This window comes from Cyrtonyx montezumae, unplaced genomic scaffold (genome assembly GCF_038088225.1).
Source record: "Cyrtonyx montezumae isolate F1298 unplaced genomic scaffold, pur_monq_1.0 scaffold_24, whole genome shotgun sequence".
Lineage (NCBI taxonomy): Eukaryota > Metazoa > Chordata > Aves > Galliformes > Odontophoridae > Cyrtonyx > Cyrtonyx montezumae.
Window position 1 is genome coordinate 8,120,774 of NW_027071981.1, and position 18,586 is coordinate 8,139,359.

Here is an 18,586-nt window from a genome sequence, read left to right on the forward strand (position 1 = left end):
AATAACGTGGGTTGTCTAAACCATCAAGTAGGAAGCAAGAGTAGAAGTTCTTTTTTGATGCATCTGGTTCAGTGGACAGAACTGCCTATTAATTTTTTAATAAGTAAATAATATTTTTTAGGATTTGGAGGGGTGGAAATGGGAGAGAAGTAGGTGAAGGGGAGTCAGCTATATGCAGGAGTACAGGCCTTCTGTGGAGATCTCATGTCACTCAAGATGGCAAAACTCCTCCTCTTAACTCTTTCAGCAGTTATCCACATGTGTATCTTGATCTGAAAGTCTTAATTGATTTTTTTTTTTGCCCTGTATTGTGGGAGATAGGGCTTTGATTTTTATTTTCCCCTTGATTTGAATAATGTGCAGATAAGTGAAAATGGGATTATGAAAGGATTTTTCCAAAGAAGAAATAACAGTAGCAACAATAAGAGCAATAATTGTAAAATATAAAATGGTGAAGGCTATCACAATTAAATACTTATTGTGTTCAAGAAAGACCTTTCATAGCCTGAACTCCTCTTCAGATACCTGTTCTGCATCTTTGAACTGGAAATACTTCAGACACATTTAGTGTTGTGTTCTTCATTATGGATTTTGTGGAGCTCAGGATCTGAGAGGATCTCAGCATTTTGCCTGTTACGATTGCGTAGAGTCTTAATTATTTTCTGCAGAATCTGGTGTTACTTGCTCTTAATGCACTGAAACTCAAATCGTTTTATACATTTTTGGGAATTAAAGCTACATCCAGTATCTGGATTTTTATTTTAATTAAGTTAATTATTTTTAAAAAAGAGGCAGGCTCCTAGTCATAGGCTTTCTATTAAACAGTTTCTAAAATAGTTTCATTTTTTAGCCCTTATAGTGTTGTCAAGCTGATCCTGTGCAATGCTGACTCTCTTAAACTTGACAAATGGGCTTCTTTGCTTGGTTATGAAATTAATACCCCTTTTCTTTGTCTTCTTATATTGGTTTATCTTTTCTGAGGTGATCTGAGCCAAAAATGGAAATAGGAGTATTTCTCTGAATAATTATTTTGCAAAGATTCGGGAAGTTGTTGCATAAAATGTCTTTGATTCATTTAAAATGAAACCAGTGCTTGAGTAAGTCCCCTTCCCTTTTAAGCCTTTTCCTGGTGGATCTTTTGAACGTACTCGTCTTACTAATTGGCGTGTTCTGTAATGGGTGTTCTGGGACCACCCAAACTCTAACCTGTAGGTTAACTCTTGTGCTGAGAGGAAGGACATAGCTGTAGAGATCAGCTGTGAGTGCACAGCAAATGCTTCCAAGCACATTTCCACAGATTTGCTTTGTTTAGGTAGCGGTTCAGAGTACAATTTCTCCTTCCTTGCTGTCTGAGAAGGAACACAGTTCTGATATTAGTTTAGCTCTTCTGTTTTCTACTAGAGATCTTGTTTATTTTCAGTTTTTATTCAGCTGCAGTACTGTGGGGCCATTCCTCCTCAGGTGCTGCGGTGGACAGGTGTATATATAACAATACATTTACACTATGGTGAAAAAACACCCGATAGATATATCACTGGGCCACACAAAACTGTTTTGTCTGGTTAAGTTATTGCCTGGTAGTAAGTGAATAGCAGTATGAAGAGTTAGACTACCTTAAAACATTTGCTGTAGTGAAAGCAGAGATCTGGCTTTTAGATAGTGTGAACAAGATAGATAATGATGTAAATATTGCTTCATTCTGACTGGCACCTTTCTGCCTGAGTGATAAAGAACAGGACATACCACTTGTCTCTTGTAGTGTCAACAGACAACAGAAAAATCTGCTGGTGAGAAATTCTGTGCATAGACTCGTCAATAAAACAGAAAATTGAGGGCAAATCTCTCTGTATTTGCCTCTCATTTTGGAATTGATTTTGGAATTGATTGCAACTCGAAGCCATTCCCATTACTTATTTGCTGTAATTTGTGAAACTTGAATATTTGCATTTCATATGTTGAGGAAGGATTGCTCTAGCGTGCATATTTAATGTACAGTTTTGAGTTAGACAGTCTCTTGCTTGTGAATGAGTATCACTGAATTTACACCACTCTTACGACTGTTGTTAACTTGTGCTCCCTCTGCTGGCTTTGCAGTACCAGTGTAAACATGTTCTGCCTTTGGATTAGGGATGAAAATATAGCAGAGCCTTGCTGTTAACGTGGGAAATGAAACTGCAGATTATGGGAATGTGGCAGTGAACTATTTTGAAACCTTACATGCGCTCTCAAAAGCAGAGCTCAGTCTAGTTGTACAAGATTTTCTTGTAAATAATAATGAAGAAACCACTTCAACTCTGAATCTTAAATTTGAGAGGTGTTGAGAGTCGTAGCTGATTATTGAGGTCATAAGCAGATTACTAATTTGTTGTATAAATTGGTTTAAATAAGGGATGAAATGATGTATTTAGGTTTAAGAAAAGAGACAAACAAAACTGTATTTGCTAAGAGAATTACAGTGTCTCTAGACTGGAATCTGTGTTCATTAAACTGTCCAGTTTGTATTCAGTAAGTGTGCTGGTATTTTGTAGCTAGTGTTTCTTTGCCTTGTACAAAGTTTTAGTTTGTAGCTTATTTTAATGAGGAGCCATTTTCCTAGAAATTCCAGTAAACTAGAAGTTAGAAAAACTAGTTCTGTGTAAGAGAAGATTTTCTTATGCTGCTAGATTCTGAATCGGCACAGGATTGTTAGACTACTTCTTTAATCATCTTTGAAATGTCTTTGTGATACCAAGATTTCTGTGTTCCAGAAATAATGATTGTTTTCTTCTGTCGTTGCCTTGAACAGAATTATTTGAGGACCTTTTTTCAGCAGCATTTGCTAAAGCTTAAATTTCGTGTTTTGCAGCTCCTGGAAAAGTAGCAGATAAAGTTATAATAGAAAACACTAGAGATTCCACCTTCGTTTTTATGGAGGGTTCTGAAGATGCCTATGTTGGATATATGACAATCAGGGTAAGAATCTCAGACTTAAGTGGAGCTATTAATAATCTCATTTTAATGCCCGAACCGATAGATAAATACTCGTTTTCTTTTTTCAGTTCAATCCTGATGACAAATCTGCTCAGCACCACAATGCACACCACTGCTTAGAGATTACCGTGAACTGCAGTCCAATTATAGATCACTGTATTATTCGAAGTACTTGTACAGGTTAGTGGGCTTCTTACTGTTTGAGATTGACACTGCTTCGTGTTGACTAATCTAACCTGAGTGTGTGAAAGCAGCGCACGAATTGTGACTAATGTTGGCACATTTCTTTACTTCTTTGTGCAGGTATTCATTACAGATCTTTGAACTTTTTTGACTTTAAGTGACATTATTCCCAAGACTTGGGTCCAGAACCTTTGCTGTCACGTGTACTTGGCCTTCCATTTGAGTCACTGTGGACTCGCTGAGCTTAAAACCTGAACAGTCAGAGGAGCATTCTTATATAAAACTTACTTATTTCTGGTTTGCATAGTTGTAGCTGGCAGAAGACAGTATTTGAAGGGGGCATATGTGGGACTTTCACCTTAGATTCATTACAGTGTGCATTGTTGGAATTTGATGACACTGTTTCCTGTCAGGAATGGAAGGGATTTGATGTGTTCTAAATATGAGTTGCTAGCTGTACTGATAGAAGAAATACATGATGTGGATGGTTTAACGCTTGTTTCACCATCAGAGATTATGAGAAATTTAAACCTCAGTAGAATAGAGTCTGGAGGATCAAGAGGCAGTGAAGGTCTGCAGTTCACAAAAAGATATAGCAAGTTTTAACGAGTTCAAAAGCAAGCTGATGAAATGGAGCATCAAAAAAAAGAGGTGAAGAAGAGCAAAGATACTGGGTCTTTGCATGGAAATCACAATGTAAACTTTAGATATCTAAGTTCAGGTGGTGAAGTGGAATGAATTTACCCAGCAGGCTGTGCATGATAGCTGCTCAGCTCAACATTAAGGCAGGGAAATGAGGAGATCTTCAGCTAGACACACACTATATTTTTCTGGTACAAACAGAAAATCCTCCAGGGAACTGTAATGAGGGTAGTGGAAGGATTCCTTTGGCTGTGCCTCGTAGAGGAAGACATACTCTTTCTTGGAGGTTTCAGGTTGTAAAATGCTACCATGGTTATGAATAAGGCAGCTCTGCTTCACATTGCCATCTGTTTTATTGGGGATGGATCAGCTATTATGGGAAAGTGATAAGAGATGAGGAACAAAGGATGGCTAGCTACTCTCAGTATCCTGACTTCTTTAATTTTACCTTTTTGTTATCTTAAATACTGGGAAATTCAAGTATGTGAAATAAGTTTGTTCTTTCAGTTCCTCTATGCAGTACTGGGGACCCTAGAAGTAAGGGTAATGAAAATAATTTATTGGACTACTTTAGACTTCCTTAGAGAAGTAAATTGAAGAGCTGTATGGCATCGTGTTGGAACACATTCATCTGTGTTCTCAATCTCTCAATATTTTTGTGAAAAATGTTTGTTAAGGTTGTTTCGATTTTTCCTGGCCACTCTTTATCATGACAAGCCATTTCTGATCATTTTGGACTTCTGTCCTCTTCAGCCCACTGGATTGCTGAATTTTTGCTGCATTAAATTTGTTTCTCTGCTCTGAAGTCAACATTCTTGGTCAATTTTGGAGGCAGTGCGTAGGCTGTACTGTCAACAGTTATTGATTATTAATTTTTATTGACTTTTTAATTCCACCGAGCCTTGCTCTAACCTACTCAGGAAGTATTGAGTGTGGGTAAAAAAGGTAGGAAGAATGGCAGTCTGCCAAAAAAGGCATTTACTGTTTCCAAGTCAGTGGCATCTCTGAAATATTGATCCATAAGGATTCAGAATCTCTCTCCTCGCACATGCTTAATACCCTTTCTTTAGGTCTCCTAATTGCGTTAAAGCATCTTTCTACGTTGTTAAATGTAAAGTTCTTAATGTATGTAATACATCCAGATGGGAGCTATGTAAGTGTGAGTAATTTCAGCTGAAAGGTCTCTTACTGCCAGGCGTAAGCATCTTCATAACTTCAATATTCTGAATCCAGATACTCTTCTGCATCTGTTGCAGAGGATATCTGTGTTGGTTCTCACGTTGATAGGTAAAAACAGAAATTGATGGAAGAGAGCCTCGTTTGTTTATTCGAGTGTCGCTCAAGTGTATGCAGTTATATTCTGGGTTAAAAATAAATCAATCAAAATCAGTAGTTTTATGTGTTTGGTACTCGTAAAGTACCAATGTCACACAATGAATAAAGTCCACTGAAGTGAATCAGAATAAAGGTTACTTTTTTTAATAATCAAAATGTGGTAAGAGCTGTACTTCCAGAGCATCGTACTGAGGTCCCAAAAATGCAGAAGTTGATAGCAGATAATACAAGTCGGCACCAACTAGGAATTGCCAGAAACTGTAGTAAGTCCTGACCCTCAACAGAACATGAGTCTTCCATCGAAATGTAAGTTCTTTCCTTCTGAGGAGGGGAAGGCCCTGAAAAGCAAGAGGACAGGTGAGTTAGAAGAGCCTAACTTGGAAGGAGGGTTTCAGCAGTGATGCTGATCTGTCATAGATAAAGAATTTGAATGACAAAGTGTTGTGTAATTTTTGTTCCATATTTAATGAGAATAGGTAGGAATGATAAATGTGCTCATACCCTAGAGGGATAGTGAAATATGTTCCACTCTTGACAGTAACCACGGATGAAGTTAAAGCAGCTGTAAAAACAGGCCTTCTAAAATCGTACAAGGGTTTAAAGAGCACTGGCCAACGTGTCTTCTGGACTCCTATTATCTGTCAGCAGGAACTTGAAACCTGGGTTAGGTGATGTATGACCTCGTTGGAGCAGATGGGAGGGGCCAGGCCTATCAGGGACTCAACAGGATGAAATATGGCCAGTAGTACTACTTATTGATCCTATATGGAATGAGATCGTGAATGCAAGGTTTGGTTAATCAATAATTAAAATTTATTTATCGCAGGAAATTTATGTCTACTTACAGAAAACATTAATGGTTGCATTACACGTAGTGTTTCTATGACTTCTTTTGAAGGAGGTAGCAGTCCCAGTATGAGTAAATGGATCCCTGAAAGAGATTTGACTTCATCCTGTGCTACTTTTAAGCACTCAAATTCCACAGAATTAACAGAGCACACATCAGATAGATTTGAGATGACTTGTAGGGTCGCTATCCTTGGTTACTTTGTGGCTGTTCCAAAGATGGCAACTTGACTTGAAGCCACTAACACTGTCAGTGACTGGCAGAGAAATAAAACTTGTACTGATGTAGTTTGTAAATGCTGATGATTTAGGGTGTTAGAAATAATAAGGAGGATGAGCTACTACACCCTTTTTGGCAGGCAGCTCTCATAATGTTTGTGTCAATGTGGGGAAGTGCAAATAACTGGGAACAAAAGGCTGTCGTTGAGTGTGATAGACCTCTGTCCTGGGGAAAGCTGTAAGAGTCTTTGTAGGTAAGGAGATGAATATGAGCTGTCATGTGGCCAGAAGAGCCAATGTGATCCTTCCTTGCATGTGTGGGGATACTGAGGAGGAATGGAGAGATTGTAGTGCACTTCTTATTCCTGGTTCAGATCAGCTCCTGTTGTCCATAGCAACATCGTGAAATTTTAGGAACAGTTCACTGAGAAGTCCTAAAAGATAAAGGAGAAGAATTCATTCTTAATGAAAAACATACTGACCACACCTTGTTACTTAGTGAAGGAGAAGGCTGAAGGAATACTGCACTTGCACCAAATACGTACATTCATTGGTTCTTTTCATACCACTGTATCCATAACCAGTAACTGGATCCTGAAGCTGGAGAAATCCAATAGAAAAATTAAAGTGTAAATTAACAGGGTAATGGGTCTGTAACTAGCTAACAAGCTTTATGGTCTTTTCTCAGCTGTTGGAAATCTTGAAATCAATATTAAATGTATTTCTAAAAAATATGTGCTGAAGCTCCAGCTATGACAGTTGAAGCAGGAGTTTATCCAGAGAATCCTTAGTGTCTGTGTTCGTGAGGTCAGGTTAGACAAAATAATTTCTTTGGGATTTAAAAAAGAAAACATAGTCTTGTCTTTGTGGTACTGTACTTGAAGGTAATATGTAGGCTTACTAATAGAGCATGTGCTGGCTTGCTGATTTAATGGTGTTTACTTGAAGGGAAGGTGTGTGTTACGTAGGCCAGATAACACGTAGGTGAAATCTTACCATTCAATAATCACTGTAAATCTGCCATTGATTTCAGGGGGAGCGGAGTGTCATGTTTTCATCCTTCATGGAGTTAAGACAGTGGAGCTGAGCTGAGCTGAGCTGATGAATTCTCAAGCTGTTTTGAGTCCTAGCAGCCTGAAGAGTTTGTTGTCCGGGTAGTAGTGTAGTAGGTGAAGTCATCCAAGGAGCTGCAGCAAGGAGCTTTCAGATTCAGCTGGGTGTCTTGTGTATGGTTCTGTTCACCACGTTGTGCTGCCTGTCTCCTGCTCGTCTTGAGTGAGACAGTATGACTTTGCAGGCTACAAAACCATGATTGGGTTGGGCACGTTATGAAAGTTGAAACGAAATGAAAATAAGGCAGTGATTATCATTAGAATTGTATTGTATTCCTGTGGTCCTTTGTTGTAAACGTCAGCGTACAGTGGGCCTCGTGTGGGGAGATGACTGAGCAGGAGCTTTCCTAAGCATGAATTAGTATTTAAATTATTGTCAGTTCTGCCAGTCGTACGCAGCTATAGAGCCTGGAGAAGGGATTTTAGAAGGAGACTCTTCCCTCAGTTTTGTGCATCTGCAGAATGATGACATGGGTGTTTTTCTGCCAGTGGCTCCCAGGCTTTGGCACTGCGCATGCCTCATCTTTTAAAAATACCAGTTCACTCTTAACTTCTCTTGCAGCGGCGCTGCCAGACTATTTATAAACACACTGTGCTTTGACGCTATGGTAACTGTTCTGTTTTCTTCCAGTTGGCTCTGCAGTATGCGTGAGTGGCCAAGGAGCTTGTCCTACTATTAAACACTGTAACATCAGCGACTGTGAAAATGTTGGACTTTATATTACAGACCATGCACAGGTATCTTCTGTACAAATGTCCTTACTTTGATACAGCGGCTTACTATTCCTGATCCCCACTGTAATATACCTTCTCTGTTTCCTAGGGAATATACGAGGACAATGAGATCTCCAACAATGCATTAGCAGGGATTTGGGTTAAAAACCACGGAAATCCCATTATCAGGCGGAATCACATTCACCATGGACGTGATGTTGGCGTTTTCACTTTTGACCACGGCATGGTAACACTTCGTTTTCTTCTTTTGAGGAAAGAAATTCAGATGTTGCATAGCTGAAGTCTTCAGGTTTTGCCTGTTATCAAATAAATGTTGTTTAAAAAAAAAAAAAGAACAAAAACGTTTTTCTACATAAAGGGATGTTATAAAAATCTACCTATGGCTGCTGCTTTTGTCCTCGTGTGGGCAAATTCACCTTAAGGACAGTTTTAGCTGAAAGGCATTCAGACACACTTTTTGCAGATGATTGGCAACCTCTTAGATTGAATTATGTTGACATGGTAAAATGCCTCTTGAAATACAATGTGCATGGTAGGTTTACATTGACACTATCACATTGGTTTTCTTGTGAAACAGACAAAAACTAAGCTTTTTGTAGGATTCTGTACCTTCATTAAGGTGCCAGAAGATGCAAAAACATAATATGATGCTGCGTGGACACTTAGTCCTGCTGTAAGGCTGCAGCTCTGAAGCAGAGCGTGCCCAACCTCTTGGGAAGAAGGCTCTTTTTGGCATGTAGTTGTTGTGGAATTTCAACACAAATTTGCCTCAGCATTCAGGCATTCTTTAATGAAAGTGTTTGTGTGGAATGAAGGTGATACCTTCCGTGTGCATGTAAGCTAACAAGTAATTAGTGTGCATAGCCCTTGAAATAGAGAACAGAAAGGATTTTTGCCATTGGAATAAGAAATTATTTGCTTATTTGTTTTTGGCAAAATACTCCATGTCTTCCCCACAGTGCCACATCATTCTTTTTTCCTCCTTGAATGCCAAACTCATAATTCCCCCCACCCAGCTGACAAAAAGGACAGTTTTTTTTTCTGGTCACTTTTTTCTTCAGTTAGGAATGCAAATGTGAACTGTTCATTGAAAGTACAGAATGGGATTAAAGTACAGTGAACAGAACATCAGACCAAGCAAGGGATACTGAGGTTAGTACTGCCTCTTTCAGATCAAGTGTAGAAACAAAATCAGTGTGATTTCAGATTTCCTCCATCACAGGATGTGACTATCCTGCTGCAGGAATTGGATAATGCTTGATAGGGATTGTCGATAGCTCTTGGTATAGAAAATAATAAACCATCTAGCTGCTTGCTTTTGGCTTTCCGTTTTAATGGTGCTGGAGATAAATAGGTGCTGTTGTAATGGAGGCCTTCCTGTAACAGTCTTGATTTCAGAATGCTGCTGAAGAATGAGGTCAGCCAAACCCGGAGCATGTGTCACATGCTATGGGGTACTGCTGCATCCTCCTGTGCATACATTTTGTTCCTAGCCTTAATACCTGACACGGTGCCTCACCAGCTATGGCTAAATGTGTTAGGCCTGTTCTTTGCCAGGAAGGCTGTAATTAGACTTGGTATGTTTTATCAAGGCACTCACTCTTTGTAAGTAAATATCTATTGTCATCTAAATTGTAAATTTTGCTGGCAAATGTTACTCAATTGCCAAGAAAGGAAAAAGAATGCTTGTAAAAATGCAAGCACTGGACACCAGTGGCTTTGACTAGCTGAGAAAGACACGTCCCGAGTCACTATTACAAATACAGCTTGGGTGGAAACTGTACCTCTGTTTTCTCATCTCATTGTCTCACTTTACCTTCTGACCTTTGGATCCACTGTTCCTTCCATATCCCCCATGTATTTCATCTTTCTGCCACACACTCTGCCCAGATTTAGTAAGTTCAGTTATCTAACTAGAACAGATAATCATTTGAAGTGATACTCACTCGATGCATGCTCCAAATACACAGTAGTCCAACATTTTAAAGAAACTAAATGCATCAGTTCAGCCTCTTAAATTGCTTTAACATTCCTGTTGAACATGAGGCTTTTTTACATTGTGTGTGTTGGAGGAGTGTTGACCAGGCATCAGATGCCTATTGAGTAAAATAGAACTTTTACTTTGGGAAGTGAATTTCTGTGTTCTCAATAAATAATGAGTGTAATTATGGCAAGCAAATAACATAATAAGCCTTCAAAAAAAAAATCCATGTATTTTATATTGGAAGAGGATAGTTCTAGAAGGTGCAGGTTTTGATTCCTGAGTATTGTTAGGCTTGCTTAATTATGGGTCTCTCTTCCTTTTGTTAGGATGCCTTCCTGCCCTTGTAGATGGCTTGTTCTGTCTGCTGATTGTAACCCAGATCTGACTGGGTTTTTGAGTACTGGTTCCACTGGTGCCCAGTGGCAGACAGGAGGCAGTGAGCACAAAGTGGAACACAGGAGGCTCCCTCTGACCACCCGGAAGCACTTCTGTGCTGTGTGGATGCTGGAACACTGGCACAGGCTGCCCAGAGAGGCTTCTCCTGCACATGGACTGGGCAGGCTGCTCTGGGTATCCCTGCTGGAGCAGGCATGTGGACCCAGAAGTCCCTGCCAGCCTTAGCCATCCTGTGAGACTGACCTCCTTCTAGAAAATAGAGGGTCAGGCATAGTGGAATTGTGCAGCTGTGTGCTTCTGCATTCTGTGTTGCATCCTAGGGAGCATACTTGCTCTGTGTTGGACAAGGTTGAACCCACACAGAGCTCCTGTCTAGCAGTGTGAGTGTGAGTGTGTTTTTACATTATTATATCCTCTAGAGATGTAGTTGTGTGGCCATTTTGCAAAGAGCAGTGACAAGCTGAAGGTATTACATCTGTGTTTCATGTTATCTGAGTGCTTGGAGCCTCATCTAAGCTGTATTAATGCATTATATTAAGCACTCCTAATCCTCTCCAGTGTATACATATGTCCATACACCTCTCTGAGACTTGAATACGCACTGAAATGTGTAATAAAGTGATTTCAGCTGTAGGAAGCCTGGTGAAGGAGAGTGCTAAAGGAGAGCCTTTAAACACTGGAAGCTTGCAGTGAGCTCTCTCCAGAGCCTTCTCTGCACAAGCCTAGTTCCCTCAGCCTGTCTCCAAAGGAGAGGTGCTTCAGTTGCCTGAGCATCTTGGTGGCCTCTTCTGGAGCCTTCCTAAAAACTCCACATCTTTCCTGAGCTGGAGCTCCAGGTCTGGATGCAGTACTACAGATAGGGCTTCACAAGGCCTCTGTAATGTTTCCCTTTTTCTAGTGACTGAGGACCCCGCTCCTTTGTCCCTAAGGACAGTTTCCCAGATCTCATCCAATAATTCCTTAAATAGCTTTAAGTTTGCTCTCCTGAAGTTTGGGGTTTGAACTTCTGTTTTTTCACTAGACTTATCCTCCTGTAGATCACAAACTGTACCAGGGCATGGTCACCACAGCCCAGAGTGCCTTCAGTCTCATGAGCTGCTGGTGAGCACCAAGTCACTGCTTGTGACTGTGAAGTGGGTTAAGTACATTCCAGTGCCAGATTCCTACCCTACACACTATTTTCCTGTGGGTTTCTGTACTGCAGTGCCGACTCTGAGAGGTTAAAGAGTGCTTTGTTTTTCACTCCCAAGTTCTCAGCCTGTTCTTTGTCTTCAGATGCCTGTCAAAACTTAACCTCTTCTTCCTAAGGCAGCGACGTTCTGCTGTTGGCCAGGTGCTGAGCCTGCCTTGCACAGATGTCTCTTGCCTTCATAGGGCTGGAGGAATGAGCGACAGTAACTTTTTGAAGTCATTCTCTTGAATATTGCCGATCTTGTCGTATTAAAGGAGTGTTTATTCAGTCCAAAACATAGACGAAGCTGATGCCCAACCTCTCTGTAGAATGTGTAAAAATTCAGTTGGCCTTTTGCAGCAATAGCAAATGTCTCCTCTGCCCTTAAAATAAAGGGTTTGTTTTGCGTGGTGAATGTGGATTTCTTTATGCTGCTGTGGGGTTTTTATGAACTCCGCCTACTCTCAGATGGACACCACTCCATGCTTTGGTAGGCAAATTTTTCTGAGCTTTTTTGCTTTTTAATGTTGTCAGTCACGTGTATTCCCTCCTTAATTAAGCTGATGCAGAACGGGATTTTCTTTGCCAGTTCTTTCTGTCTTGGTCTCCTTCTTTTTCTTTGCCCTGTGAAGAGTATGAGTGTCAGTAAACACTCAAGAAATCTTAAACTTCCGTGATTAGTTTGTTGTTTTTTTCCAAGACCTATATTTTAAAACAGCCAGTGTGAAATATCTGTGTTTCTATAGTGGTGTGATCTTTGAAAGAGAGAAAGAAGAAAGCCCTCCTGAAAGGGCAGAAGAAAAACACTTTGGAGAAAAAGAGCAATGAACAAAATCACATCGGTTAAAAAACGTAACCCTCATTTCTTTCAGAGCAGTGTCTGGTAGAATAGATGGAACGTAGAGTACAAAAACAAGAGACAGAAGCTGTTCTAATTAGCCAAGTAAGAACTGATACTCTGCCAGTCCAGGTACTGTTTCCTCTCAAATAACAGCGGTTCTGGGGACAGAGGGAATGTCAGAACATTCAGCCTTCACTTTACCAAGGATATTTACCGGGAACTTTGTATGTTCTGTGCCTCAAGGGTTATTTTGAAAGCTGCAACATCCACAGGAACAGGATAGCAGGTTTTGAAGTGAAAGCGTACGCCAATCCGACCGTGGTTCGGTGCGAAATCCATCATGGCCAGACTGGGGGAATCTATGTCCACGAAAAAGGAAGAGGACAATTCATAGAGAACAAAATCTATGCAAACAACTTTGCAGGTGTTTGGATTACCTCAAACAGTGACCCAACAATAAGGTATTGTTTTCCTCGTTGATATTGGTCTACTTAGAAGTGGAGCTTGGGTGGGAATAGGGAATGTGTGACTTTATCTCGTTTGTTTTTACTGAACTATGGATGTTCCTGGATGTGTAGAAATGAAATGGCCGTCTGTGTGTGGCTGTGTGTGTACCTGAAGTGGGTATTGCTTGAAAAGCCACAGAACAAAGATTCTGTTTCATTTCAATTCTGAGTACTGTACAGCCCCAGACACAGCATATTGTGTAATTTCATGACCGTTATTTTGCTTCTTAGGGGCAATGCAATTTTTAATGGGAATCAAGGTGGCGTTTATATCTTTGGTGATGGAAGAGGCCTTATTGAAGGAAATGACATTTATGGTAAGCTGTTTTTCTTACCGCCTCTCGAATTCAGAGAAAAACAAGCATTTGTTTGTGGTTAACACAACTTAACACAACTTTTGGAAGTTGTGTTAAATATCATTTCTGTTAACAGGTAACGCGTTGGCAGGAATACAGATTCGAACAAACAGCTGTCCCATAGTCCGACACAACAAGATTCATGATGGTCAGCATGGTGGTATCTACGTGGTAAGCACTACCCGCAGGCAGGCAGGGAAATTTGCTTTCAGTTCATGGAAGCTCACTATCCTCAAGAAGGATAGTGCTGTATGTAAAGCGCGTGCCTGCGCTTACACTGACTGCATTTCTTAGGTAGTAAATGAGTTAGTTGTATCAGGGTGAAGCTGCATTGTAAAATGCTGAATAAAGTGTGGTTTTGCTCTGGGGGGCAGGTGCCAGCTCTGGCCTGCTGCTGGGGAGGTGCCTCTTGTAGCAAACACGGCTGCAGAGCCTTGAGGCACCGAGGCTCTGAGGTGTTTTGAAAAACAGTGCAAATATATACCTGGAGAGAACTGCTTCCCAGAGGGGAGAAGCTGTGCGGGGTGCTGAGTTCGAGCAGCAGGAGGGTATTTGCAGCTAGCAGACGTTCTCGACTCTCACACTTCTTGTGTTCAGCACGAAAAAGGACAAGGCGTGATTGAGGAGAACGAAGTTTACAGCAATACTTTGGCTGGGGTCTGGGTGACAACGGGGAGCACTCCGGTCTTGAGGAGAAACAGAATACATAGTGGCAAACAGGTGAGTGCTACCCAGCGTGTGGAAGGGGCACGGAAAGAGGAACGGGTTGTACTTCATTACCTTCCAACTAATAACAACATTTCTCACATGCTAGGTTGGAGTTTATTTCTACGACAATGGACACGGTGTGTTAGAGGACAACGACATCTACAATCACATGTACTCAGGGGTTCAGATAAGGTATTCTCCTTCTTCTATCTAAACAGACACTGCCTTGTGTTATTTCATCTTTTTTAGACTGTTCTTGTCACTTTGCTTCTAAAAATAACTCGTGGAATTCAGAATGTTGGAGCATCGTTACACTGCAGCTTACAAGAAGGAATTGCTTCTAATTTCAGCTGGGGATTGGCCTTTGGGGCATGGAAAAACTAAACTCTGTTTGCTTACCTGGAAAAAGAATACTCTGTCAGAGTTTCAGCCAGTCACTCTCTTGGGCATTTCTGCACGGGCTCTCCAGAAGTTTGGCCGTGAGAAACAGTGAACTGTAATAGATTTCTTTGTATCTCTGTCTCTCTAGAACTGGAAGCAACCCCAAAATCAGACGCAACAAGATCTGGGGAGGTCAGAACGGTGGCATTCTTGTTTATAATTCCGGTAGGTCTGTTTCTGTCACTTATCCCAAACTGGTTTTCTTCTGTGATATTATCTTTTCCCATTTAATATCTTTTTTTTGTTTGTTTATGATCATTATTATTCTTCACTGTTTAGGGCTTGGATTTATAGAAGACAATGAAATTTTTGATAATGCAATGGCTGGTGTATGGATTAAAACAGACAGCAATCCTACACTAAGAAGAAACAAAATCCATGATGGAAGAGATGGAGGCATCTGTATATTTAATGGAGGAAGAGGTAATTTTTCCCTTCCTGGCATATACCAAGTGTTGTGGATAAGAGTTTAATTTCAGCTTAAGCTGTGTCTGTTTTAAAGTACTCTTTAGAAATCTAGTTCTTGTCTTCTAAGTGACAAGGTACCTGTAACGAGCATACCGTGGTGCTTTTTAGCCTTAATTACATCACTAATACTAAACTCTGTGGGAGGCAGAGGGGTAATTAATCTCATTTAAGACGGCTGTGTTGATTGCTGCTTGCGTCAGTGCTTCTATCTCATCTGTAAGCTTTGCCATTTCACTGAAAGACAGTGCTCCATTCAAGTCACCTAGCCAGCATCTTGCATCTGAACTGACTGGGTTTTGCCAATCTCAAAGATTAAGGGGAAAAAAAAAAAGAGATGTTTTTAAAGGAATCGTTTGTATACCTGTACGTTTAGGAATGGTCCTCCTCTGAAATCTTCTGATTCTTGAGTGTTCTGATATCAACTGCTGTTATTTTGCAGCTAATTAAATGAGCTTTCATTCTAACTTTTTTTAATTTTAAGCAATTTGAGGTAATCCTGTCCTACAGTAGCAAAAATGCAAGTTAAGCTGTGTAGGCTGCTAGCTTTAGGAGTCAATTTAAGCTCTGTAGGCTGCTGACTTTAAGAGAAAAGTGCAGAATGATGCTAGAAAAAGAAAATCTGAAAGTCAGAAGATCTATTGCTTCCAGAAAAATAATATTCCACTTAGAGAGATTTGCTGTAATTGTGCATGCATTCCCACATTTTCAAATTCTATTACGTACATTGAGAAGAGTGTCCTAATATGTGTAGGCACTGAGGTATTCCAATACTTAAGGTAGCTGACAGGAGGGAGAGAGGCTTTTTACTACATGGTCTGATAGTGATAAGACCAAGGGAGGATGGCTTTAAACTAAAAGAGGGGAGATTTAGGTTAGATGTTAGGAAGAGATCCTTTACTTAGAGGGCGGTGAGGCCCTGGCACTGCTGCCCAGAGCTCTGGCTGCCCCATCCCTGGAGGTGCCCAAGGCCACGTTGGATGGGCCCTGGGCAGCCTGAGCTGCTGGGGGGCAGCCCTGCACATGGCAGGGGTTGGGGCTGAGGGGGGCTTTAGGGTCCCTTCCAACCCAAACCATCCTGTGATTCTGTGATGACATTAAACTTCTCTGGGTAAATTCATTTCTATTGATAGTTATTCCTCTTATGAGAGCAATGAACGTTCCACAGAATGGTTCCAGGTGAGGAAATGTTAACAGTCTGAAATCTGTTGTTTGTTGGTTCTGTAATAGGTCTTCTGGAAGAGAATGATATCTTCAGGAATGCCCAGGCTGGTGTTCTTATCAGCACCAACAGCCACCCTGTGCTAAGGAAAAATCGAATATTTGATGGATTTGCTGCAGGTTTGTGTTGCTGAAATCAAATGTTGAAGTGTGAGAGCTTAGAGTGAGCTGTCACTGAGCTAACTCTGGGTCTTCACCCCACGTTAGTGAAGGTTTTTCCAAGCGATGGGGATATCCTGCAGTCTGTTCTTGAAATGATATCTCAGCTACAATTCCAAATTCTCCAAATTCTGATTTGTTTTATTGCTCGTGTGTTGAGAAGCAGCACACAGTCTTCCTTCTCATTTTTCTCTGGAATACTATTTATTTCACTATTTTATTTTGGAAGTATTGGATAAAGTTGCCTAGGAGGTATTTATAGTCGATCTGATGGAGGCCAGTTGGATGTTCTGTTGCTGCTTTAGAATAAGGAACCGTATAACAAATAGATTTTAGGGAGATATCAGTTGCAGCTCAGGTACAACTCTCATTCCACACACTTGGAAAGTTGTTGAAACGAGCATTTCTGACTTCAAAAGAAACGAGGACTGTTTAATATTGAACAATCACACATCCGTATGTCTTCCATCCCATTCTATTTCAATCCAAGTTGCATTGCTGAGTTTTTTTCCCATCTTTTTTTCAGAAGAAGGAACTTTTCTGAGAAGAAGCTCTAAAGGTGTTGTTTCTGTGTGTAGTGGGGGGAGGGACAGGTCGCTGTCAAGAGCAGTCCAGGAGAAGTGACGTGGAAGATGTGGGTTCATGACGAAAGTGAAGATTGGAATGATTTTTAGGTCCCCTTCTTGGACATGTATTAAAAAAAACGCCCACTTTAGAAAGGGTAAGGTATGTGTACGTGTAGAACTAATGCATAGTTGTGAAGATGGCAGGCCAAGCACCCAAAAATCCCGTCCTGGAAAATACCTGATAGCGGTACCGGGTTATTATCAGTCACTGCTAGAAACCACGTGTGCCAGCTGTAGCTCTCAGAGGATTCAGTGAGGATCTGAGCCTCAGTTCTACAGTGCTTCAGAGTCCCCATTTCTAACAACTCCAGATTACTTTCTCTCCTTGAGCTCATGGTTAATGACACAACACAAGAACGCAGAAACCCTCGCGGCTCCAGAGGGAGGTACGGCCGCGCAGTGGCCAGGGACTGACTTCTGCCACTTTCTTTTCTCTTCTCTATTCCCAACCCACAAAAGGAATTGAAATAACCAATCATGCGACTGCAACATTAGAAGGCAATCAGATTTTCAACAACCGCTTCGGGGGTTTGTTTCTGGCGTCCGGTGTCAACGTCACGATGAAAGGTGAGCCCGAGCCTTGGTCGGTTGTGTTGGGTCACTTCGTGCTTCCTCATTTGGTGCCACTTTGCCTTTTTATTGTGCCACTTGTTTACAGGCACTGCTTGCAGTGTTTCTGGGCTGAGTCTGTAGTAGTAAGCCGGTAAGCCAAGCCGAGCCCTGTGCCATTTTTTAGACAGATAGCCAGAACATTCCAAAGGTAACGTGGGGTTTTCAGGTCATGTTGAAATGGTTCCCAGCTGTGCTGGAGCTGTCTCTGAGCCGGATGTTCACCGTCCCAGAGCACTCGTCTTTGAGCGTCCATCTGGCATTGAGCAGTTCGTATGCTTAAGTGCCAGACTAAAACACAGGCATAGAACTGTTCCTAACCGTTTTAGCTAAAAAGGCTGGGAAAAAAAGATGTCTGGGATGTCTTTGAAAAGTCACTGACTGTGTTTTTTTTCTTCCCCCCAACAGATAACAAAATAATGAACAATCAAGATGCCATAGAAAAAGCTGTCAGTAGAGGCCAGTGTTTATATAAGATATCGAGTTACACCAGCTATCCCATGCATGACTTCTACAGGTAACAGTTTCCTTCTGGCCACCTACGCTGGGGTTCCCCAGGCGAGCCCCCGCTTCCTTCAGCAAGGCCCCTAAAGGCTGCCATGTCAGGTGGCACGGAGCACAGTTCTCCCTCAGCTGGGAGAGAAGGGATGCAGTCAGGCTCCACTGCACTAGCCTCACTGGGGGCTTGAGGAAAACACTGTTGCCACGAACGTGAGCCCAAAGGGAGCACATGGCAGCGCTCCTTTCCAAAGCACAGCGCACAGCGTGCTGTGACACCCAAGTTCCAGTGAGGTTCTCAGCTCGTAGCTCCTGCGCACATCCCGAAGCGCCGCTCTGCCCCGGGCCCTGCCCGGCCCCCTGTCCCCACCCGTCCGTGTTTGGTTCACGCCGTGTGTTTTCCCCCAGGTGTCACACCTGCAACACCACGGACCGCAACGCCATCTGTGTGAACTGCATTAAGAAGTGCCATCAAGGACACGACGTAGAGTTCATTAGACACGATAGGTACGTTTGAAACAAGCGCGTCAGCTGGCAGTGCAGGTGGGAGAACTAAAGAGCTC

At 41.5% G+C, this 18,586-nt stretch overlaps 1 protein-coding gene across 2 annotated transcripts in view; it reads left to right on the forward strand.

Annotated features, from left to right (window-relative positions):
• The window catches only part of FBXO11 (F-box protein 11), a 61,736-nt gene that overhangs the window by 41,787 nt on the left and 1,363 nt on the right, over window positions 1-18,586 (forward strand). For both annotated transcript variants that reach the window (XM_065739589.1, XM_065739588.1), the window contains exons 8-22: window positions 2,846-2,952; window positions 3,039-3,150; window positions 7,939-8,045; window positions 8,131-8,268; window positions 12,678-12,895; window positions 13,172-13,257; window positions 13,373-13,467; window positions 13,894-14,016; window positions 14,111-14,196; window positions 14,534-14,610; window positions 14,725-14,868; window positions 16,141-16,251; window positions 17,376-17,483; window positions 17,934-18,042; window positions 18,432-18,530. In XM_065739589.1, the coding sequence (XP_065595661.1) occupies window positions 2,846-2,952; window positions 3,039-3,150; window positions 7,939-8,045; window positions 8,131-8,268; window positions 12,678-12,895; window positions 13,172-13,257; window positions 13,373-13,467; window positions 13,894-14,016; window positions 14,111-14,196; window positions 14,534-14,610; window positions 14,725-14,868; window positions 16,141-16,251; window positions 17,376-17,483; window positions 17,934-18,042; window positions 18,432-18,530 (1,720 nt within the window). The remainder of the gene's footprint in view (window positions 1-2,845; window positions 2,953-3,038; window positions 3,151-7,938; window positions 8,046-8,130; window positions 8,269-12,677; window positions 12,896-13,171; window positions 13,258-13,372; window positions 13,468-13,893; window positions 14,017-14,110; window positions 14,197-14,533; window positions 14,611-14,724; window positions 14,869-16,140; window positions 16,252-17,375; window positions 17,484-17,933; window positions 18,043-18,431; window positions 18,531-18,586) is intronic.